A 23,852-nucleotide genomic window follows, 5' to 3' on the forward strand; every position below is an offset into this window, starting at 1 on the left:
TCCATTTATAAAAAACTAAATAGATGCACATAAGCACGTCTCCCCGTCCTAAGTAAATGATAGCATATTTTACGCACTTTTTCCACCTTGCTCTTTCCAGTTAACAATATACCCCGACAACCCTCCTTAATAGTATATAGAGATGTCCCCATGTCTTCTCGTAGTGGACAGCACACCCTTTCATGACCATGTCATAGCTACTCCACCAGCGCCCTGATGATCGATTAGGGTGTCTCCGATGTTTTGCTGTCTCGAGTGAATAGCCTTCCATGTATGTCACGTTGTGTCTTTGCTGGTGTCTCACGGGGGTGGGTTCCTAGCGGTGGGACTGCCGAGTGAGAGGCCAGGGGCACGTGCATTTCACTAACCCTGCGGTCACTGTAAAGTCAGACATGTCTAAGGAGAAGCACCTACTTCCAATACTCAAACCCTCTGTGTTGTTCACGGTTTATACTGACTTAGGATGACCTGTAGGTCCTACCGAAGCATCTTAACTGGCTTCTGTGCGGTGATGATGTGGGTTTGTGTAGAAACCCTTAGCTGTTTCTAAGCAAGACGACCCATTGATTTAGCTCCTGTGGTGAAAGCCCAAAGGGGAAAGAGGCCGCCTGTTACTTGGGTGGGTGGAATAGCCCCTCTTCGCATCTCCCAGAGCTGCCCAGAAGTTAGCCACAGGCTGCGGGTGTGACCTGCCGATCGTCACACCCACCTGTGCTTTCTCTGTCTGTTGCAGACTTGGTGGTGGCCGTCAACGGCGTCTGGGTCCTTGCAGAGACCTTCATGCTGAAAGGTGAGCCTGGCGGGGGCACTGCCCTGTCCTGCAGGCCCACCTGGCCGGCTTCCTGAGCTGCTGCCTCTCTGTCCCACAGGCGGGAACTTCTTCTCCAAGCACGTGCCCTGGAGTTACCTCGTCTTTCTGACTAGTAAGTCTGTGACGTGGCTTCGGGCTGGGAGAGCTCTCGTTTGGTCTAGGACCTCGTGGCTCGAACACAGGGACACTCACCAAGCAGCCAGCAGAATTGAGTCTGGTGCCATCCCATCTGTTTCCAAGCTGCTCATGGTTCACAGTTCTCCTCTGTCCTCCAGACCCAGGCTCCCTCCTGTCACCTGGCTACACAGGGTCCCTTTAGCCCTTTCTCTGGCCTCATCTTTCGCCAGTACCGCCACCCACGCCCCAGCCTGCACGTGTCTGCTCCCAAGCTCCCCATGCCCTTGCTTGCCTCAGGGCCTTTGCACAGACTGATACTCCTCCTCCTCCTCCTTTTGTGTCCCTGAGCCCTGAGTGGTCATGACCCACTCACAGTCCTTCCTCCCAGTCTACACTTTGAGCTCTGTAGAGTGGGCACTGCCCTGTGTTGTTCAATTCTGCATGCCCAGCACCCAGCACGATGCCTGGCACAGAGGAGGTGCAGGAAATACCTGTCAGTGGACAGAGGGTGGCTGGGCTGTTCCCGGCGGGGGAGGGAGTGCCTCTCAGCAAGTTGCCTCCGTTGACCAGCACCTGGGCCGGGCCTCTCCAGGAACCTGCACTCGGATGGCTGTCGGGAGGGTACACGGCCTCAGGGGAAGGGTCTCCAGGAGGGGACTGGGCCAGGCCCAGTGTGGGAGGCCGTGGCGGGAATACCGCTGACTGTTCACCTCTGTCCACAGTCTACGGGGTGGAGCTGTTCCTGAAGGTCGCCGGCCTGGGGCCCATTGAGTACCTGTCCTCTGGGTGGAATCTGTAAGTGGACAGCGTGGTCCTCCCCTGGTCTCAGACACCGGTGAAAGCCCCTGGCCCTGTCCCCACATCCCCACAGCACACACGTCGCATCTGTGGCTGCAGAGGATGGGTCACGGCCTCTGTCTCCTGCTGCTCTGCCCATGGCCCTGGGACCCCCCAGGGTCAGGCTCCGCTCTGACTCTCTCGACCACCCACGCCCGTTCCTTCTGCTCACGGGCTCTGGGGGCCCCGAGGCTGGTGGGCTCTTCCTGAGCCCTTTAACTGTACCCCGTCCCCTGCACGACTCAGCTCTTTTCCCCAAACCATGAAGCCCACAGAGAAGGAAGTGCCATCCTCTCACTTGGCCCTTTCTCCCCGCTCCACTGAGACCTTGAGAGGTCACTTACTGCCCGTTAAAGTTAACTCACCCATGAAATCGGGCTACCCCGCGAGGTCTGGGCTGAGAGTGGAACGGGTCAGTAAACAGAAGAGTCCAGCAAGCACAGCCCAGGGTCTCAGGGCCGGACTCTGGAGGGGAGGGGCCTCTGCCCTGCTCAGGGATCCCTGGGCTCCTGGTCGGGTCTGGCCAACCCCGCCCTCCCCTCAGTGACCTCATCCGGGCAGACAGTCACCAGCACAATCAAGCTCTGCTGTTAGACCAATGGGGGGCTTTGGGGGAGGGGCGGTGCCGGGCATTTGAGACCCCCAAGATATGGGCCATGATGGCACCTGGCCACGCCAACCTCAGAAACACCAGGGTGGCAGGAAGCTACATCCCGCCTGGCTGGCCACAGAACCCTGCTGGGCATGCTCTTGTGTTTGCTGTGGTTGGCGAGTGGGTGCCTTGGAAGGGTGAGACAAGAATGGGGGGGGTGCCAGATGTGGTGAGGGAGGCCGGGGTGGGCCTGACGGACCGCTCCCCTCTGCCTCCCAGGTTCGACTTCTTCGTCACGGCGTTCGCCTTCCTGGGGCTGCTGGCCCTGGCTTTCAACATGGAGCCCTTCTATTTCATAGTGGTTCTGCGTCCTCTCCAGCTGCTGAGGTGACGGGCAGGGGCCGGGTTAGGGAGGGGCAGGCACAGAGACGGGGGGATGGTGGAGAAAGCCTGGGGACTGGTCTGGGAGGTGACCAATGAGCCAGAAGACTCAGAAGCCTGGGCTCAGATTGCCACAGCCCCCGCAGAAGCAGGCAGGGGCCACTGCCTCCTCATGTCACTAGGACTAGTCACTGTGTCACCATACCTCTCACTGTGGAAGAGAAACACGGCTCGAGTGAACTTGCCTTTGGCGCTATCCGCCGTGGCCACAGAAACATATGTGCTCATAGTCACACACCAGAAGGCACAGTCTCTGAGGGTTCAAGGGGACTTTTGAGGGCCTCCTTGCTGTTCTGGAACAGCCTCTTATCAAGAAAAACCCTCACTTGGTGCCCCCTTTTCCCAGGGACCATTGTAGGGACTCTGTACAGCATGGCTCCGGGGACGGGTCCCTCACTCCTTGGGGATCGTGAGCTCTTTGTGTCCTCAGGAGCCCGCTTTTCCCCTTGGCTGTCCAGCTGCGATCCCACACGTGCCCGTCGTCCCATCCCATCCCGTCCCGTCCTTCCTGGGAGGAGAGGTGGGGCGGGGGCTCTCTGCAGCAGACCCCGCACGCCTCGGCCCGTCCTTCACCGATCCGCCACACTCGGGCTCCCCCGTGGCGTGGGCTGCTGCCGCCTTCCTTCTCGGGTGTGCCACGCTGTCCTGAGCAAAGTCTCGCCCGCTCTGAGCCTCCTGGCTGCCGTGGCGTAAACCGTGGCGAACACCAGACTGCTCCCTCCTCACTGAGGAAGACACTGACCCACTGCGGTTCTATGTCCCTTCAGGGACAGGCCTGTCCAGCCCCAGTGTCCTAGGGCCACCACTCCCCCTGCCCAAGGGTGGGAGTTACCTGAGGACAGTCGGCGGTCAGGTGGATGAGTGGGCCTTGGGCCCGGCTCCCTCCTGGGGCTGCGTCAGGCGCTAGTGGTGGCCCTGCCTGTCTAAGTGGCCTGGCCTCCTTCCGTTGCTCAGGCTGTTCAAGCTGAAGAAGCGTTACCGCAACGTGCTGGACACCATGTTTGAGCTGCTGCCCCGCATGGCCAGGTACTGCCCTGCCTCGGGGCCCCAGGGCCAGGCGCTCCGAGGCCTGTGCCCGCAGGGTGGGCGGCTGGGCGGTAGTGGGGGGAGGGGAGGGGGCCCGGAAGGGACAGAAGTCCAGGGTCTGACGGGCCTTCGAGGAGACCGAACTCTGACCACCGCAGGTCTCCCTGGCACTTCCCTCCACTGACCTGTCCGAAATATTTAGTAGGGAGGGCAGGGAGCTGTCAGCTCACTTACCGCCTGTGTCTATGTTCACAGGTAAGGGGTCACCTGTGAGTCTACCTTCACAGGTAAGGGGTGAATCTCTGGTCAAGGGGCATCTGTTCAGAGAGTCCTCCTTCGAGACATTTTGTGCCCCAGACCTGAGTCACGGGGCCCCTCCCCAGGCACGTCCCGGTCGGCAAACCCGGCCAGGGGCATGCCTCTCCACCAGTCAGCTCCGTGGGTCCGAGGCGGCCGGGCTGCCGGAGGGGGCGGGCTCTGCGGCCTGGCCCTGAGCCGCCCTGTCCCTCTGACCCTCCCCCAGCCTGGGCCTCACCCTGCTCATCCTGTACTACTCCTTTGCCATCGTGGGCATGGAATTCTTCTGTGGGATCCTCTACCCCAACTGCTGCAAGTGAGTACCCCGCCGGCCTCCGCCGCTCCAGTCCCAGGCCGCCTGCGTTTCCAGACCAGCACCTGCCTCGCCCCTGCCGACGGGCCCTCTCCGCCTCACGATGCCCAGGGGCGTGCTCGTCCCAGCCACAGCACCCGTGAGAGCCCCCGGAGTCACCTCACTCTGCTTCCAGGGCTCAGTCCAGTGCAGGAGCTAAGTGGGGGCCTGGAAGCAGAGACACGTCTCTGCGGTGCGGACATGTGAGCAGGTCTCCCTGTCCCCCAGGCAGGGTCCAGGAGCCGCACTCCATCCAGGCCTCCGTCAGCTCTCCCTTTGGGACACGGGCTGGAGGCCTCTCGAGAACCAAGTGTGGCCGGTGTCCCGAGGCCTGAGTCCCATGGCTTCCTGCCATGTCTCTCCAGGGGCGGCTGGGGACCTGGGTGGACACACCAACCAGGGGCAGCCAGTTAGGACAAGACAGATGGACACCGTGGGAAGGTCTGTGGGGACAGAGATGGAGAGTGGGGAGCCAATCTCCCATGGCCTCTGCACCCCCTCCCTTCCTCCAAGCTGCTAGGCCGAAGTCAGTGTCCTCTGCCACCAATGCTCCACCCACTGTTCTCATTACTCTCTGCTCCTCACGGCCTCATGGTGATAAAGAAACACCTTCGAGAGACACTGGTAGCTCCTCAGTGTCAGGCTGAACTCGGAAGCAGAAGCCTGGGAGAGTGGGCCACGAACTGTCAGTCACCAGCAGACTCCAGACCCCACCCACCCTGCGAGTCTGACGGAGTGCGGGCCTGGCAGGAGGCTGAGCACCTGCCTTCTGGGCACACTCCCTGGGGGGTCCCACGGACCAGACTTACAGAAATGTTGGCATGGATTTTAACAGATAAGCCGTGAACATTTTAAATAACAACCTATTAGAACACCTGGCCAGGTGCCAGAAGAAGCCCAACAAGTTGCTTCCCGTCCCCAGGTTGCTGCCTGCCCGTCACCTGGCTTCAAGGGCAAATCCTGGGTAGGAGAGGCCCAAAGGAGCCACTGTCCCTGCCCAGCGGTGTCCTGCAAGGGTAGCTCAGAGTGGAGGCCTAGCCAGCAGCAGAAAATGCCAAGTGGAGGCAGATGAGGGGGGCAAGTCTGGGGACAGGTGAGAGAAGCCGAGAGTCCCCTCAAGCCATAAGTGTCATAAACGGGCCAGTGAGGGTGGGGAGGCGCGCTGAGCAGGAAAGCAGGCTGGGCCAGGAGAGCGCTCCTTGTTCAGACCTTGGATTGCTGAAACATTTTGTCCTCTGTCGAGGCGACCGATTGTGTTGTGACCATCCCTTCTGTCTCTGTTTCCCCGGCAGTACAAGTACAGTGGCGGACGCCTACCGCTGGCTCAACCACACTGTGGGCAACAGGACTGTGGTAGAGGAAGGCTACTACTATCTCAATAATTTTGACAACATCCTGAACAGCTTTGGTAAGTGCAGAAAGCTCAGGCGGGACACTCCCCGGGCCTTTGTCACTGCGGGTCCCAAGCCGCAGAGCAAAGCTGTCTGCGGCCTCTCCCTCCTGTTTGCCACACTCCCTCCAGTGCTCCCTGGCCCAGAGGGAGTGTGTGGTGTGTGCAGGCCAGGCCAGGTCCCAGGCTCACTCGGCCGTCAGAGTTCCTCCTTTCCTGATCCTTTTTCAGTGTCAGGGAGCAGAAGAGCTTCATGCTCATGCTGAGCCTGATGCTAGGGACCCAGCTGTGAGCACCTGCCACAGTGCCCTTGCATTGCTCAAATGAGGCTCTGCCCTGGGTTCTGTGGAGGGAATGAGGATGTGGTCAGTGGAGGGAAGCAGCTCTGCCAGACACGGCTTCTCGAGGAAGGGGAGAGCCTCATGGCACCCTAGATCTGCACCTCAGCCCTGGCCCATCGCACGCTGCTCAGGCAAAGGGCACGCCCTTCTGGGGACAGGCAGGATGGCAGCACTGCCCACGGGGGGTGGGGTGGGGGCGCACTCAGGGGGAGGCCTTGGCGGATCTTTCTGGAGCTCGTAGCCCAAGCTGGCAGACGGGGACCCCATCACTTAGGTGCATGGTACCCAGGACCTCTGGAGAGAGGCCACTTGAAACTGACTTGGAAGAAGTAGGTCTGATCAAAATGCTTCTCTTGTTCCCTCCCCCCGGCAGTGACCTTGTTTGAGCTCACGGTTGTCAACAACTGGTACATCATCATGGTAAGGACCTCAGACAGCTCCTGGGGCGTCTTCCCACCATTCTCCGAGGCAGCCCTGGGTCTCTCTGCACCCAGTGTGGCGTACATTGCTCTTCCCATGCCCTGCAGGGGGTGGGGACCTGGGGCACTCGGGGTTGGCGTTGTGGTGAGAGGCCACAGCGTGGGCTCAGGGGCCACCTCTTGGCTGCACTTGGCTTTTATTCCTGTTTGCCGCACATCTCCAGCTGCCACGAGTTGCCAATTAGCCTCTGGGACTCTGTCCTTTGGCCTCCACCGTGGGAGAGACTTTTCAGTCAAGAAACAGTGTGGCAAGGGTTGTTGGCTTTTGTTTTCCATTCCTTAAACTCTTCCAAGGGCCACTCCTACTTAGGACAAAGACTGTTCGTCCTGGGGACCATCCAGGAGGATGCAGGACAGAGGGATTTTTAGGACCGATGTCCCCGTCCCCCGTCTCCCACAACCAAGGGCAGATCAGGGAGGGTCAGCAAAACCCCAGCAGTGCCAGGGGCCACGGATCAGCTTCAGGAGACAGCGACCTCTCCCCTGAGCCCCTCCCCGGCACCCACCCACGGGCTGCTTCCCTCTGTCTGCAGGAAGGCGTCACCTCTCAGACCTCCCACTGGAGCCGCCTCTACTTCATGACCTTTTACATCGTGACCATGGTGGGTCCGGGGACACAGGTGCTCTTCCTGCAGTGGCCTGTGCTCACTGGGCAGCAGCTCGGGGAGGACAGGGCGGGGGACACATCTGAGTAGTTCTTCGGGGGGCCGGGCCCCAAGGCTGCTCACACCCCTCACTCCCTTCTCTCTGACCCCCCCCTCTGTCTGGCAGGTAGTGATGACGATCATCGTGGCCTTCATCCTCGAGGCCTTTGTCTTCCGAATGAACTTCAGCCGCAAAAACCAGGACTCGGAAGGTCTGTGCAAGGAACAGGGACATTGGCCACCCGCTGGCCGGCTGGCCGTGCAGCGGTCAGCTTATGGGCCTCTTGGCGAGGCAGCTGACTGGTTGTCCAGCCTTCTGACAGTTCAGCTTACGTATCCGGCTTATCTTTCTAGATCTCTCATTTCCGTTGTCAAACATTTAATGACAGGCACATGCTCTTGATCTTATTTTTTTAACTGAAAACGGTGCACGCCATCGTTTAAGAAGAGCCGCAGAGCAGAGATGGACTTATCGCGGGCACAGCAGCTGTCTGTCCCCCCGGCCCCATCTCCCGGAGGCTTCTCGCTCTTAGTTGGTTCTCCTTTCAGTTGTTATCTCCACGTTTCTAAATAACATTTTCATGCCAGGGTTCTGGATTTAAAGGGCATGAATATTGTGGACTACAGAGCCCAGAGCACCGCCTTTTGCAGCTTGACGATCCGGGCTTCCTCACTGCCTCGCCTTTCCCGAGTTGCATAGCTTTCTGCACACTGGTCCTCTGTTCTTTCCCTCGTCAAAACAGCCACCTGCCTGCTACCGCTGGTTTCCGAGTCTCTATTGTATCAGGCTGTCTGACCTTTCTCTTACTGCTCAGAGATTCCCTCCCGAAACCCTCTGTCCCTGGGAAGCTGCTGGCCTGACCATGGTCCTCACAGTCTAAGGCGGAGGTGTGTGGGGGCGGGGGGGACGAGAATCCCTCTCGGCCGGAGGCAGGGGAGAGGTAGTGCTGAGAAAGTATTGCTTGGAGAAGGAGCCTTAACTTAGACCCTGTAGGGCCAGCAGGGCGGGTGGCTAAACCAGAACAGGCCCGACTGAGGGCTCTGAGCCCAGGCCCCCTCCCTCCTCTGCAGTTGACGGTGGCATCACCGTGGAGAAGGAAATGTCCAAGGACGAGCTGCTGGCTGTCCTCAAGCTGTACCGGGAGGTGCAGGGAGCCTCTTCGGACGTCACTCGGCTGCTCAAGATCCTCTCGCAGATGGAGAGAAATGAGGTGAGGCGTGACGGGGGGCTCTCTGGTGAGGGGGCGAGTTGTAGCTGAGTGCAGTCCCTCCCCTCAAGTTTGGGCGGGGCCAGGGCCCTGCACAGTGGGGTCTGCAGCCTCTGCCCTTCCACAGCAAAACGCCATGGTGTTCCTGGGCCGGAGATCAAGGACCAAGAGCGATCTGAGCCTGAAGATGTACCAAGAGGAGATTCAGGTGGGCGCGCCCCGACCACACCTCCAGGCCCTCGCCCAGAGGGGGTCCTGCTGCCGCTGGGCAGGGACTGCACGGTGGGGGGATGCGGGGCCACAGATTGGGACCACTACCTGTGGTGTCCGGGTCATGTTTGGGGGGCCCTCGGGGCTCAGCCTCAAACTCCTCACCACGTTCCCCTGCGTAGCCACCTCTTCTGTCTGGTCCTTGGTTCACGTCCCAGCCACTTGTGTAGTCCGCAGAGCCCGTCTCAGCCTCCCGCTGCGGAATGCACACCCCGGGAGACATGACAGGAGGGTCGGGGCGCTGTGGGAGCTGGCCAGAACGTGGCCTCTTCCCAGGCCCAGCAAACGTTGCCGATGGCCATAAGGCCTGCTGTACCCAGTGGGTGTTTTCTTGCCTAGATTTTTTCTAATTTAAGAGAGGAGAGAAGTCAACTTTTTTTTTGCAAAATCTCCTCATCTTTCCATGTTGGCAGTGCCACATGGGCTGGCCCTTGCATCCAGACGGAGCCTGTGGACCGCAGGTCCCTGTGAATGAGCTTTGGGTCTTTCCTCCCACCTCGGGGTCCCAAGGCTCCAGGAGGGTCTCCCTCGCCAGCCATCGTGACTTGTTCTCTGGCACCCTCACAGCTGGAAACCCTGGGTCACTGGGACAGCCATGACCAGTGTCCACGCCCACAAGGCTGGGAGGCTGCCAACGTGAACAGCACGTGCTTTGTACAAACACGAGGGGTGCAGCCGCGTGGTGGCTCGCTGAACGGGGTGTCACTGGGATGTCCAACTGACACGAGCTTCAGTGCCATGGGTTTGATTGGTGCCCCCATGACCTTGGGCAAGTCACTCAGTGACTTCAGGCCTGTGGAAGGGGGACCGTCTCCCTCGGGGGAGCAGAGGAGACAACTGCGTGCGAGCCCACACTTGGGTGCTGTCCTGTGCTCTGGCTTCTGCCGGTCCGCCCACTCCCGGCCTCCATTTCTGCTCCGTGAGACGAGGGGGTGTGGAGTTAGGCCCCCTCACAGTGTGTTTCAAGCTCTAAAGTTCTATGATTGAGACTTTTCAGAACATACTGTGCATTTTTTAATTCCTTAATTACCTGAATACCTCTGTCCCTGAAAATGTCAGACGACAGCCTCAGGCAGGCAAGCCGTCCCCTTTGTCCCACTGCTGGGGAGGGGTCCGAAGAGGCCCTCGGCCCCTCTGGCTCTACGCAGCCTCAGCCTCGGCTCCCTGGGGTCCCCAACGGGGACAGTGCTGCTCAGCCCCAAGGGCTGACCTCAGAGGAAGGGGGTGTCCACTGTGCACGACAAAGGATCATGGTCACGAGCAGAGGGTGATGTCACTACCTGACACATGCCAAACCCACCTCATGAGGTGCTGTGCGAACCTCTCATCGATTCGGGGCTGACATCACTGTAACTTTTCTTTTGGGGGCCATGTTCAGAATTCCCAGCAGCTGGGTGGGGGCGGTGAGGAGACCTTTCAGTCCCCGCTGGGTGGGGCTGGCAGCCCTGCCTCCTCCATCCTAGATGGTCCCCCACCCCTGGCAGGCAGAGGCTGGAGGGTCGCAGTGCCACCTGGCCTGGTGACCGGCAGGCTGGGGGAGGTGCAGGGCGGGCCGGAAGGGGTGCAGCCCGCTCAGCTCCCCTCTGCCCTGTGCTCTAGGAGTGGTACGAGGAGCACGCCCGGGAGCAGGAGGAACCGCAGCGACAGCCGGATGGCAGCGGCGTCCCCGCCGCCGAGCAGCCCCCAGGCAGCCGCCAGCGCTCCCAGACCATCACCTAACCCCAGCGCGCACACGCAAGCCATCTCTTCTATGCAATAACACAATAGTATTATTTTACTATGATGTATCAGGATATGTGCATATTTACATATGCACATATTCATATATATGCACCTATTTATATAGAGAAAAAGGAAGACAGACATTATCCTTAACGCCAGGAGCCAGTTTGCTTGGGGCAGTGGCAGGGGAAGGGGGGGGCGGTCTGGCCCCTAGGAGCCCTTCCTAGCACAGAAAGCTCCGGAAGGCACTTTCACAAGAGGGCCGCTGGGCCAGATCCTGCCCTCTGCAGGGCCCAGCTTCAAGGCGGGCCAGCCCTCCCCAGGCCACGTCCACACCCACGCCGTCCTCCTGGCGCCGCTCCCATGGCTCGCCCCAGCTGACAGCTTCCCCACTCCCTTCCCCTGTGGCCACGTCACGGGTCTCTGTGTCTTGCTTTAGGGACAGAACCACTTACGAAGGAGAGAACCCACACCCTCGGGGTTCGTATTTCTATATATATGATAATGTAATCGAGCGTTCCCTTGGGGGACCTGTGCCTCAGCCCCGACGGAACGAGGAATCCAGGGGTGTTATTCATGCAGGCGGTCAGATCCCTGCCGGGGCTGGGCAGAAGAGATGGTGCGGACGCAGTCTGTGCCCTGGCTGTCAGCCTCTGTGCACACCCCTTTGGTTCGGTTTCAGTGCTTGTTGCTGACCATCCTAAGGTGGTCTCGTTTGGAACCCAGGCCCAGCAGGGGGAGGAAGGCAGCCAGGGGCCGGCCCGCAGCTGCCTCCCAGGTGGGACTCCTAGGACGGGCTTTCTCCATGAAATCCCGTCTCCTGCTTGCGATTGTCCTGTCCAAGCAACAAGGCTTGTTGGTTAACTCAGGGCTATGCTGAGGGCAATGCAGATGCTTCACGCATGTGCATTAGGTTCTACACTCGGGAACAGAGAGAATACAGACGCCTCCGTGGGGTGTCTCCAGCGACCCTGTGGCTGAACCCGTGGGGCTGCTTGCCCCTCATCCTCACCCCAGGGCCTCCCTGGGAGGAGTGGCCGGCACAGCTCCCCCAGTGCCCCTGATGCCAGGGGTTCCCTGCAATCAGTGTGGTCAGGTAGGACTGACACTGGAATCCAGAGCGGGCCGTCGGGGGAGGCCGCTCTGGGGAACGTGGTGGAGGTCGTGCCACAGGCAGGGTCAGAGGAGGGAGCTTCGGTTCCACTCTCCTGGGCTGCACACCTGGAGGGGGGCAGGGGCAGCCCCACCCAATGCCAGCTCTCCAGCTGCCTCCACAGCCTCTCAGGACTTAGGAAGGCAGGTGGGCAGAGGATCTGATGCCAAGTCCTCTCCCCAGCAAGGCAGGACCCCGCCCTGGGGGTACAGTACCCAGCTTGCCCCCCCCACACCACTCCCTGGCCATCTCCAAGGCCAAGCCTGACCCCTGCTGCCAACACTGCGCAGCTCTGCCCCTCCCCAGGGGAGAAGTGTGGGCATTTCCATTTTTACAGCACAGCCCTTCGGGGAAACCAGGAATCGCTGAGATTCCCACAGGGGTCAAGAGGCTGATGTCGTCTCTGGAGGACCACAGCCATCACGGGCAGCTCGGTGGAACCGGGTCCCCTGCCCAGAGAAGGAGCTTCATTTGCATACCAGGTGCCTTGTAGCTTCTGTACTGAAATGGGCCTTTCAGAAGCGGGAGCCCAGGGGCAGCTTCTGAAGGAGGCCAGGACTGCCCCCAGCCTGAGCCTCTGAGGCCTTGTTCTAGTCCCTTCCTCTGCCCCCAGGGGCTGCAAACCCGGGAGGGGCAACAGAGCCGGTGAGGCCCCCCAGTGTGAGGGCTGGTACCAGGAAGGGGGGCTTCTAGTCCAGTCCCCCTGATCCTGTCCTGGGAAAGGCCCTACCTAGCTTTAGCTCAGAGGGATGAATGCCAAGGGCCAATAGTGCTGACGGGCCTTCGTCACGGAGGCTAAGGACAACTGTCCCTACAGGGTCACTTTTGGCCTCATCAAGTTGTTTGCAGGTTCTTGGAGCAGGGAGTGGGTGTCACCCAGGGTCATGAGCTCTGAGGGACCAAGGACATCATTCAGCTCAGATGTCCTCATTCCTACGTCAGCTGAGACCAGGCCGAGATGCTGACTTGCCCTGGGTTGAGCAACCCATCAGTGGCTCAGATGGCCCTGTGCCCCTGCCCTGCCTCAGGTGGCATGCCATCCAGCTCCTCCTCGTGTCCCTCCCCCCACCCAGCCTTATTCCACATCACGTGACAATCATTTTGTACGGATAGCGGGAACAACCCTGAGGTTTTGTACGTTGGTGATTTGTTTCCTAGAAAGCCCACAGTGTCTCGGACTCTGGCATATTAATAAAAGCGCCTCTGCTTTGTAAGTGTGGCTGCTGCCTCGTGACGTCTGCCAGGTGCCACTCTGTGGCTTCTGGCATTGTGGGGGACATGGGGGTGCTTCCCTCAGCTGCAGAACAGGCCACCCATGGCCCTTCTGACCCCAGCTCCGCCCCACCCCTTAGACGTGCCAATAAAGCTGAAACACCAGGCTCAAGGCCTTCAGCCCTGGAACCAACCACTGGTCACCTGGCCCAGGTAAGGAAGAGCTGCTAAGAGATAACACTGTTATTTTCTGTGCACTTGAAATATTTAATAACTTTTTCATTGGAAAAAAGACAGTTGAATCCCTTTACTGCCAGCGTAAGGCAATAGGGCAGACACGCCAGCTGCTCACTGAAGCAGGTTGCTGACGGCAGAAGGTGCTGGGGGCAGGGTGGGGGCTCCTTGTCCTCCCAAGAGTTTGCAGGCACCGGAACCCCAGCCCAGGGCCCCCGGAGGGAACCAAGCACAAGTTCCCTCCTGTTCTGCAGCTGAGGGAACCTGAGGTGAAGGGCGGGGTTCGCCGGTAGCCAGCCCCGGGTGCCAGGCAGGGGTTGAGCCCAGAGCTGTGCCGTCCAGCAAGGCAGGCATGGGTGGGGCCAGCGCCATGGACTGGTATTCTGGAGTCACTGGATTCAATAGAATAGATGATCGAGAAGAGTTCGCCCATTTCTTTTGGCTTTAGTAACGTGGTGGCTTGAAAATTCAAAATTAGGCACGTGTCTCACATTCCATTTCTGCCGGACGGTGCAGCTCTAGAACTCAGCCCAGGGCACGCAGGGCGCTCTGCCCACCGGGTCCCAGTAGCCCCGACTCCTAAACCTGGGTTTGGCAGCCATTTGAGCCCTGAGAAGATGCAGGAAAGCAGCAGGGGACACCTTCGAGGAGGGGCCTGGGGCTCTGTCGTCACATCCAGCCCTGAACACTTTTCTCAAGTCTCCCAACACCAATCTGGGAGGCACTCCTTCACCCTAAACCTCAGCCTTCGAGAGGCTCTGGAGATAAGTCCATCTTCTGTCTGGAACTGTCCACCCACAATAAAGTCCAGTCTCCAAAGTCTCAGAAACGAGGCTTAGCTTTGCTCCCTGCCCACAGCGGCGCCTGGGAGCCTTTCATAGAGAGAGTGGGCCTTCAAGCCCTCGCCACACTCCTGCCAACCACACGCTTTGGGCTCTGCAGAAGGCCCTCTTCCAGCTTCCATCATCCATCTTCATCCATCTTCCACCTCACCGCCTGCAGTGACACCTCCCGACCACCAGGTGGACCCGGACACGCGGCTTTACTCACACACTTTGCAAGTGAATCACCCCAAATTCCGTGAGCAGGGCCACCACGAGGAAGCTCACGTAGAAAAGGAGCAGGCAGAAGCCGTAGACCTTGTTCAGCTGGAAGGACTGCAGCGGGACCGAGACCAGGGAACCGACGAGGCTGAGGCCCAGGGCGCCAGCCAAGATCCACACCAACAGGCCATCAGGCTCCAGCTGGGCAGGGGGAGGGGACAAGGGGGAGAGACTGGGTCACTACAGCCAACTGGTGCTCGAGGGCCCCTGGCCAGGACCCAGTGAAGAAGGCCAGCCCCGTGGATGGCATGCACCACCTTGACCTTCCATGTTTTAAGCCACCTGCTTTGGTCATTTGTTGGGGCAGCCCTAGAACTAACCGAGTACGTTATATACAGACGCGTATATAACATGAAGTTGCTGAAAAATTCTCAAGCGATACAGAAAAGCACAAGGAACTGAAACTGTCCCCACCCACCTCTCTGCCTTCTAGACTTAGCTTATATCTAACACCTACAGCCCCTCATCCCCCTGACCCCCGTCCACAGATGAGGACACCGCGCAAGTGACTGAGCCCAGATGGAAGTCCCAGCTCGGAAGCCACGCCCTGTCCTGTCTCCCCACACAGTGACGTGTGTGGGTGCACACGCATGTAGGCACGTGCCTCCAACCTGGGAACGGGGCTGGTACAGCAAGTGCATGGTTAAGAGCAACCTGTGTTTTGCCCCCGAAGGCACTCTGGGCCGTGGACCCTCCGTGGTGGGTGCTGGAAGGCACATACCATCCACAGGAACACGGAACACGCAGTCAACAAGGAACACCAGAAAAGAGACCGGTCCCTCAGGGGGCCCGCCCTAGAGCCCCACTAAATGGAGCTGCCAGAGAATGGATAACGAAAGGAACCATTAAACCCAGGAAGAGTACAAACAAAATTCGCAGACCATGTTTACCTTTGAAAAAGGCAAACTTGTCAAGCGAGGATAAGTAGCTGTTTGCTTCTGGGCGTGGCCACTGTGAAAGCCCACCGTCCTGCCAGCTAAAGTAGTTATTACTAGTCGGCCACAAGGGCCTACTCAAGACCTAGAGGTGGAGACGGCTTTGTTCCCATGCAGAAGGCCAACCCTGGGCCTTGGGACTTTCCAAGCACAGGCTGTGCCCCGAAACCATCCCTAGGCCACATCCCCCCATCTTCACCTCCCCTTGTTGGTCTCTGCATTCAGGGCCGTCAGCACTGAGATGCGTGGGTAGGGGTGTCAACTTGCTACTGTGAGTGGGGCGCAGTTGCCTTGTGCAATATTTTAAAACAGAACAAGTTCACATAGGAACCTCAACTTCTTTAGAAAGTCTGGGCTATCAGGTCACCTGAGGCCCACCTGAATTGCCCGTGCATTTTGACGACCAGCCAGTTCCGGCAGCATCTGAATTTTCCACCTTCACCAGTCTCCAAGGAGCTCATCTTAAAATGCAAGTTCCCAGCCCCCCCCCCCCCAATGCCTGGGCCAGGAGGTCTCTTGGGCCCCCAGGAAATGCTCAGATGCTTTTGAAGTGGGAGCACCTCTTTCCCCTAATGTGGTTCGGAGCCTTCTCCAAATCTGTTGGGCCCTGCTTTTAGGGTGCCTTCCCTCAACACAGGGCGGCTTCCTGGCGCGTCCTGTGTGGGCCGTGTCGGGATAAAGTGATCAGCCCAGCCCGTAGCTCACACGTGCTGTCCGGAAAGGTGGGTGGGTGGGAGGGGGGGCACCATCAGCCCCATTTCATAGGATAGGAAACTGAGGCTCAGATTTCCTAACTCATTCTAAGTCCTACTGTAAGAGACTCAGCTGATGGGACCTACACCGGAATTCAGGCACTTTCTGCCCCTTCCCCCAAAGCTACATCTCATTGCTGTGTGAATCCGTAAGGAATACATGTTTCAATCCTACATGTAAAATATGTTAAAGGTGTCAGACTTGTCACAGACTTAGATCTCCCGGAAAGTGCCAAGTGCTCAGGTGTGAAGGGTCCCCCATCCGGAGGACCGGAAGAGGAACAGGAAAATGTGTTGTGCAGAGGTCCCCGGCAGAAGCACCCGGCCACTCACCTTCACCTCCGGGTGGCCCCTGGAGATCTGGAGCAGGCAGCCCAGCCCCACTCCTACCAGGACATCTGCAGCCTGGCTCAGGAAAACCGCAGGAGCAACCCGACCACACAGCCCGTCGACTTTCTTCATGACCTGTCGCCCCCACCCAGCCACCCAAAACCCTACCTGAGACCCTAGCCCATTGTAGCACCGCCAAGAGGCTGCGTGTCCAGTGGGCGTTTGCACTCAGTCTGCGGGGACTGAATGAGGTGACAGAGATGCTTGGTACCTGCTGAGCGTTCAGTAGATGGAGAAACTGGGGCCAGGTAAGGTAGTGACTGCCCTCGCCCATCGGGGGACTGGTGATGGAGCACAGGTCAAGGCCACCCCTAGGGGTTGTTCAGGGGACCCTGCTCCAGGCAGGACACCCCCTCCCACCCCAACCTGAGAGGTCAGGAGAGGCCAGAGACAGGAGCACCTCTCAGTGGGAACAAAAGGGCCACAGCAGGTCCGCCTGCAGGGTCCCCACCAATTCTGACCCCGCTCTGCCGGCTGCCTGAACTACCGCATCCCCGCAGGCCCCTTCCTTGTGGAGCTTGGGGAGAACGGCCCTTCAGTGCGGTTAAATAACGCCGCTTTATTTCACAACCAAACTCTCTACCACTTGTTGAATGTGTGCCACAGGCTGGCCGCTCTCCTGGGCGCTTCACTTCCTCATCGGTCTTCACCACAACGCGTTTTTCCCTAACAGAGGAGACCGGCAGGTGTGTGCAAAGGCCCATGGTGCACGGGGAGGCGCTGGAACCGGAACCCAAGACTGACTGGTCTCGAAGCTCTTCCTTTTCCACAGCCCACCCCCACCCCGCTGCCTCACCCCATCTGCAGGCCCACTGGCCCCGGGCTCACTTTTATAAATGAGTTTTGTTGGAACAGAGACACACCTCTTTGTTTGTGTTGCCTGTGACTGTTCTCACACTTAGCTCAGCAGAGCTGAGTGTTGCCAAAGAGGCCCTCAGGCCTGTGAATATGTCATCTCTGGACCTTTAGGAAGAAGCACCTGACTCCTGGCACCTGGAGACCACGATCCAGAAGCAAGAGGGAGAGGGGGTCCCACGGGGCTCACGTCAGCTCAGCGTGGGGGCACCTGCTACTCACCGGAGCCCTGACGGTGATCTATCTGCCAGGCGCTCGGCGCTTACCAGGTGCCAAGCATCTCTGTCATCCCATCCAACCTTTCCAACAGCCCTTCGGAGGGGATTTCTCTCGATAAACCCATTTCACAGCTGAGGCAGCTGAGGATCCAGGGGCCACATTGCTTGGCCCAGGTGTCACAGCGAGAGCCCAGCCCGAGGGTGGCCGTGGAGCACAACCATGGCTCTCAGAGCCCGTGCCACCAGCGCTGAGATGGCTTGGCAGCCCCAAGAAGGATACTGAAAATGATGCCACCAAAGCAGGCCGAGAACGCCATCCGTGGGTAGCCCTGGCGGGCCAGCGTGAAATCGGAGAAGGCATCTGCATGGAAACCAGAGGGGCTGTGAGTGACGAGGGTCTTTCACTCCTTGCTTTTCACCTACAGTCATTTGGTCAGCAAACGTGGGGAGATACCCCTCAGGTCTGGCGCTAGCTGGCCGGTTGCTATGACAGGCCACAGTGTCCCATTAGACACCATCCCTCCTTATCCTTTGGACCCCACTCCTTCTCAGCAGAGGCACCTGAGGGAATGACAAGCCACCACCAATTTGCCACCAAGTCCCATCTGTTGCTAGCACATACAACAGTGCCTCCATGCAAATTAGGGAAAGGTGCCCAAGGTGAGTGGGAGGAGAGCTGGGTCCAGGGCCCCAGACCCCTTCCCTGGATGCTCTCAGGCAGAGCACAACCTGGCCAACCCGACTCTGCAGCTGCAGCCAGAGAAGAGTGTGTGTAGGTACGTGTGTATGTGTGAATGCCTACGCACACCACACACACATGCACTTGTTCAGCATGGCTCTGTGGGCCCCGTGTCCTGCCTGAATGCTGGGGGGCCACGGAAAGTTCATGCATCAGAGAGTGTGGAAGAGGCTGGGCATCTACATAACCTCCCAGCTCAAGTGCAACCCCGATGCCGGGTGACGGTCCCTCCAAAATGACAGCAGGCACTAAGCACACACTGAGGGCATGTGCCCTGGCCGCCCCACCCCAAGGCAATTCTGGCCGGGCCAGCAAAGGGCAGGGATGTGGCTGTGCTCCCGCCTGCAGCCCGTGGGTCCCGACTCACCTCCGATGCTGTTCCCCCAGGCCAGCAGCGTGAGCCCCAGGACAGTGTTGCTCAGCCGGAAGACCACACCCAGGGACCGCAAGATGTTCACCACCTCTGTGGCGGCCGCGTTGATCCACAGGGCGCTGGTCAGGAAGCCCAGGAAAGCAAAGGCCTGGGGAGGGAACAGTGTGTGGGTGGCACCAAGGCAGGGCCCCAGCAGGGACACAGCGATGACAGGACCTACCTCAGGAGGCTGTCAGGCACATAAAACGAGTTAATGGATGCAAAGACATTAGAGCACAGCACACAGACGTTAGAGCACAGCACACACAGTACCCAGGAAAACATTAGCTCAATACTACTTAGCGGAAGAGGCTCCCACAGCTTTCATTGGGTTTCCGGTCCACAGACCAAATGCCACTGACCCCAAACTCCCTGTGAGTGGGCGCTCCCACCCGTCACCTTGGCCCCTGCACTCTGCATCCTGTCTCTATGGAGCCGCCTGTGCTAGACGAGTCATACAAATGACCCATTTATTTACACATGTGTCCTTCATGACCACGTGTTCACTGAGCATAGTCTTTTCAAGGTCCCTCCCTGTCGTGATGTGTGTCAGGGCTTCAGGGACTGCCACAACACCGGCTGAGACAGTTTCTCCAAACAGCTGATTTGTTGCCCTGACCAGTGTGGCTCTGCCGGTTGGCTGTCGTCCCGCAGAGAGAAAGGTCACCGGTTTGATTCCCAATCAGGGCACTGCCCTGCCTGGCAGGTTCGGACCCCGCTTCAGAGTTCCAAAAATGAAAAGCACAATTTTTTTAATCAGTAAAAACTGAAATGTAGAAGTGAAAAAGTAAAACATAAAAATTTTTAAGTAAATTTTTTAAAAATACACTTATTTTTAGACAGGAGAAGGGAGGGTGAAAGGGAGAGAGAGAAACATCATTGCATGGTTGCTTCTCATGTGCCCTTCACTGGGAACCTGGCCTGCAACCCAGGCCTGGGTCCTGACTGGGAATCGAACCCAGGACCCTTTGGTTCTCAGTCTGGCATTCAATCCACTGAGCCACACCAGCCAGAGCTTAAGTAAACTTTTGAAGAAAAGGTCTCTGGACAAATTGCCTAAAAATTCCTTGGAGTGCTGCAGAGCAAAGGGAATGGGGAAAGACCCCGCCACGAAGAGCAAACAGTTCCTCCACTGGCCTGAGATCATTAGGTGTGTCCTGGCTAGCATCACAGAAGAGTCTGGAAGGTCTTCAAGAAGGCCGACACACCATTACCATATGGCCCAGCATTTCTGCTCCAAAAAATACACCCAAGAGAATCAAGAGGGAATGTCCCCACAAGTTTTTGCACAAATGTTCATGGCTACACCATGATATCCCCAAATGTCCATCAACCAATGAACAGACACACAAAAAGCGCTAAAGCCATGTGATGGAATATTACTCGGCCATGAAAAAGCACTACTTACTAACACATGGTACAATGTGGATACACTTGAAACACATTTTGCTAATAAGTGGAAGAAGCCAGCCACCAAAAGCCACGTATGGTAGGATGCCACTTATATACAATGTCCAGAGGACTTCCGCCAAGATGGAGGCATAGGTGGATATGCCGTGCCTTCTCCCACAACCAAGTTTAGAGACAACTAAATATTACCAACAGAAAACACAGCCAGAACACAGAAAATTAAACTTTTCGGAAGTCTGTTAACAACAAATTCTTCAGCCTGACCATTAAGGGGCGAAACCAGCAGCTGGTGGAGCAGGGTTGCACAGGAAAACACGGTCAGAAGGACTCAGGCCCAGGGTTGGATCTAATGAGTGACCGAGCCAGCGAGCCAGCGACTAAGCGAGTGATCGCGGGGGAAACAGCGAGGGAGCAGGGCTGCGGGTTGACTGTGGTCACGCACTGGTGCGCGGATAGACAAGCGAGGGAGTGGGCGATTGGACCGGGACCCAGCGGGTCCCCACAGCAAGTGGCAGGGAGGGTGCCGCCATTTTCCTGCTCTGACCCCACCTCCACATACAGTGTCATAACCCAGTGACTCTGAGTGGCCCCGCCCTGGTGCACCACCTAAGGCTTTGCTCCTCACCCAGCAGCACGACACAGCACAGGGGGCCGCCATTTCCCCGCTCTGACCACGCCCCCACATACAGCATCACAACCCAGCGACCTGGGAGTCCAAGGCTCCGCTCCTCACACTTAAAGGACACGAACACACCAAAAATGGCTCAAGAAGATCTCAAAGCCCCAGAGCCTATAAATCTAAACGATGAAGAAATAGCAAAACTCTCAGACGCAGTTTAAAACACCGGTGATCAGGATCCTCACAGAACTGGTTGATTATAGCCACAAATTAGACAAATATATGAAGGCGAAACTAATTGAAATGAATGGAATTGCACAGGACACCAATAGCAACGAAAAGGAAACTGGGACTCAAATCAATGGAGTGGACCAGAAGAAAGCAAATAATGGCCAAACACAAAAGAGTCAAGAAGCAAGAATTCAAAGAAATGAGGAGAGTCTTAGGAACCTCCAGGACATCTTTAAACGCTCCAACATCCGAATTATAGGGGTACCAGAAGGGGGAAAGGCACAGCCACCAGTGGAAATCTTGTTTGAACAAATAATAAAGGAGAATTTCCCCAATCTGGCAAAGGAAATAGACTTCCAGGAAATACAGGAAGCTCAGAGAGTCCCAAAGAAGTTGGACCCAAGAAGGAACGCACCAAGGCACACCATCATTACATTAGCCAAAATTAAAATGAAGGAGAGAATCCTAGAAGCAGCAAGAGCTAAGGGGACAGTCACCTACAAAGGAGTCCCCATCAGACTGTCAGCAGATTTCTCAAAAGGGACCTTACAGGCAAGAAGGGGCTGGAAAGAGGTATTCCAAGTCATGAAATCCAAAGACCTACAACCAAGATTGCTCTATCCAGCAAAGCTTTCATTTAGAATGGAAGGACAGATAAAGTGCTTCTCAGATAAGATCAAATTCAAGGAGTTCATCATCACCAAGCCCTTATTATATGAAATGTTAAAGGGACTTATCGAAGAAAAAGAAGTTAAAGAAACATGAACAGTGAAAGGACAACAAACTCACAGTTATTAACAACCACACCTAAAACGAAAGCAAACTAAAAGGACAGCTAGATCAGGAGTGGAAACATAGAAATGAAGATCTCAAGGAGGGTTAGCAACAGGGGAGTGGGAGGAGGAGAAGGGGGGAGAAGGTACAGAAAATAAGTAGCATAGACAGTAGATAGAAAATAGATGGGGGGGGGGCAAGACTAGCATGGGAAATACAGAATCTAAAGGACTTGAGACACATGGTCATAAACTAAAGGGGGGGTAGTGGTGGGGACGGGGGGGTAGGGTGGAGGAGAATGAAGGGGGGGAATAGAACAACTGTAACAGCATAATCAATAAAATAAATAAATAAAAGCTTTCACAATGAATCAGCAGAAGCAGAAATCAAGGAAAAAATCCCATTCGATATAGCAAAAGGAAAAATAAAATATCTGGGAATAAACCTAACCAAAGAGGTAAAAGACCTGTATGCAGAAAACTACACAGCACTGAAGAAAGAAATCAGGGAAGACACAAACAAATGGAAACATATACCATGTTCACGGATTGGAAGAATTAACATCATCAAAATGTCCATACTACCCAAAGCAATATACAGATTCAATGCAATACCTATTAACATACCAATGGCGTATTTCACAGACATAGAACAAACACTTCAAAAATTTATATGGAATCATAAACGAGCCCGAATAGCAGCTGCTCTTTTGAGAAAGAAGAACAAAGTAGGAGGGATCACAATACCTGATATCAAACTGTATTACAAAGCCACTGTAATCAAAACAGCCTGGTACTGGCATAAAAACAGGCACATAGACCAATGGAACAGAACAGAGAGCCCAGAAATCAACCCAACCCTCTACAGTCAATTAATATTCGACAAAGGGGGCAGTAACATAAAATGGAGTAAAGATAGCCTCTTCAGCAAATGGTGTTGGGAGAACTGGACAGCTACGTGCAAAAAAATGAAACTTGAGCACCAACTTACACCATACACCAAAATAAATTCAAGGTGGATAAAAGACTTAAATATAAGCCATGACACCATTAAAGTCCTAGAGGAGAACATTGGCAAGAAAATCTCAGATATTCCACGCAGCAACATTTTTACGGATATGTCCCCTAGAGCAAGGAATATAAAGGAAAGAATAAACAAATGGGATCTCATCAAAATAAAAAGCTTCTGCAGGGCTAAAGAAAACAGTATTAAATTAAAAAGACAACCAACTGTATGGGAAAACATATTTGCCAATGATACCTCAGACAAAGGTTTAATCTCCAAAATATACAAAGAACTTACACGACTCCACTCTAGGAAGACATCAAACCCAATTAAAAAATGGGAAAAGGACTTGAACAGACACTTCTCTAAAGAGGACATACAGAATATCCAGAGACACATGAAGAGATGCTCAATATCGTTAGCTATCAGAGAGATGCAAATTAAAACCACAATGAGATACCACTTTACACCAGTCAGGATGGCTATAATAGACAAAGCAACAAACAACAAATGTTGGAGAGGGTGTGGGGAAAAGGGGACCTTAGTTCACTGTTGGTGGGAGTGCAGACTGGTACAACCATTATGGAAAAGAGTATGGAATTTTCTCAGAAAAATAAAAATTGACCTGCCTTTTGACCCAGCAATTCCACTGCTAGGATTATACCCCAAGAATCCTAAAACATCAATTTCAAAGAACCTATGCACCACAATGTTCATAGCAGCACAATTTACAATAGCCAAGAGTTGGAAGCAACCTAGGTGCCCATCAGTGAACGAATGGATCAAAAAATTGTGGTACATATACACAATGGAATTCTATGCAGCAGAGAGAAAGAAGGAGCTACTACCTTTTGCAACAACATGGATGGAACTGGAAAGCATTATGCTGAGTGCAATAGGCCAGGCATTGAAGGACAAATACCATATGATCTCACCTTTGACAGGAAGCTAAAGAATAAAACAAACAAGCAAACAGAATAAAAACAAAGACACTGAAATAGAGAACAAGTGGGCAGCGAACAGAGGGGAGAGGGATGGGAACTTAAGGGGAAAAAGGGGGGAGGGATTTTGAGGAACAAGTATGAAAGACACAGAGATGAGGACTGGGGGGGGGGGGAATGGAAGGGAGGGGGAGACCGGGCGGGGGGGGGTGGGGTGGGATGGGAGAAATAGATTTAAAAAAATGTACTTGAAAAATAACTAAATAAAATTATATATTAAAAAAAAAAAAGCTTTCAAAGGCAAAAAAAAAATTCACTTATTTTTAGACAGGAGAAGGGAGG

At 55.9% G+C, this 23,852-nt stretch overlaps 2 protein-coding genes across 5 annotated transcripts in view; one reads left to right on the forward strand and one right to left on the reverse strand.

The window, feature by feature from the left end:
• Window positions 1–12,894, forward strand: part of TPCN1 (two pore segment channel 1) — a 53,269-nt gene extending 40,375 nt beyond the window's left edge. For all 3 annotated transcript variants that reach the window (XM_037133441.2, XM_053669925.1, XM_053669924.1), the window contains 13 exons: window positions 734–790; window positions 870–923; window positions 1,651–1,723; window positions 2,637–2,744; window positions 3,753–3,824; window positions 4,348–4,437; window positions 5,766–5,881; window positions 6,578–6,624; window positions 7,217–7,285; window positions 7,455–7,539; window positions 8,399–8,538; window positions 8,663–8,743; window positions 10,405–12,894. In XM_037133441.2, the coding sequence (XP_036989336.2) occupies window positions 734–790; window positions 870–923; window positions 1,651–1,723; window positions 2,637–2,744; window positions 3,753–3,824; window positions 4,348–4,437; window positions 5,766–5,881; window positions 6,578–6,624; window positions 7,217–7,285; window positions 7,455–7,539; window positions 8,399–8,538; window positions 8,663–8,743; window positions 10,405–10,524 (1,112 nt within the window). In that variant the 3' untranslated portion in view covers window positions 10,525–12,894. The remainder of the gene's footprint in view (window positions 1–733; window positions 791–869; window positions 924–1,650; window positions 1,724–2,636; window positions 2,745–3,752; window positions 3,825–4,347; window positions 4,438–5,765; window positions 5,882–6,577; window positions 6,625–7,216; window positions 7,286–7,454; window positions 7,540–8,398; window positions 8,539–8,662; window positions 8,744–10,404) is intronic.
• Window positions 12,895–13,550: 656 nt separating this feature from the next.
• SLC8B1 (solute carrier family 8 member B1) overlaps window positions 13,551–23,852 on the reverse strand; it is a 41,411-nt gene continuing 31,109 nt past the window's right edge. For both annotated transcript variants that reach the window (XM_053669926.1, XM_053669927.1), the window contains exons 13-16: window positions 18,486–18,639; window positions 17,660–17,740; window positions 16,250–16,314; window positions 13,551–14,370 (exon numbers count right to left, since the gene is read on the reverse strand). In XM_053669926.1, the coding sequence (XP_053525901.1) occupies window positions 14,173–14,370; window positions 16,250–16,314; window positions 17,660–17,740; window positions 18,486–18,639 (498 nt within the window). In that variant the 3' untranslated portion in view covers window positions 13,551–14,172. The remainder of the gene's footprint in view (window positions 14,371–16,249; window positions 16,315–17,659; window positions 17,741–18,485; window positions 18,640–23,852) is intronic.

This window comes from Artibeus jamaicensis, unplaced genomic scaffold (assembly GCF_021234435.1).
Source record: "Artibeus jamaicensis isolate MK-2021 breed Jamaican fruit bat unplaced genomic scaffold, CSHL_Jam_final contig_525, whole genome shotgun sequence".
Lineage (NCBI taxonomy): Eukaryota > Metazoa > Chordata > Mammalia > Chiroptera > Phyllostomidae > Artibeus > Artibeus jamaicensis.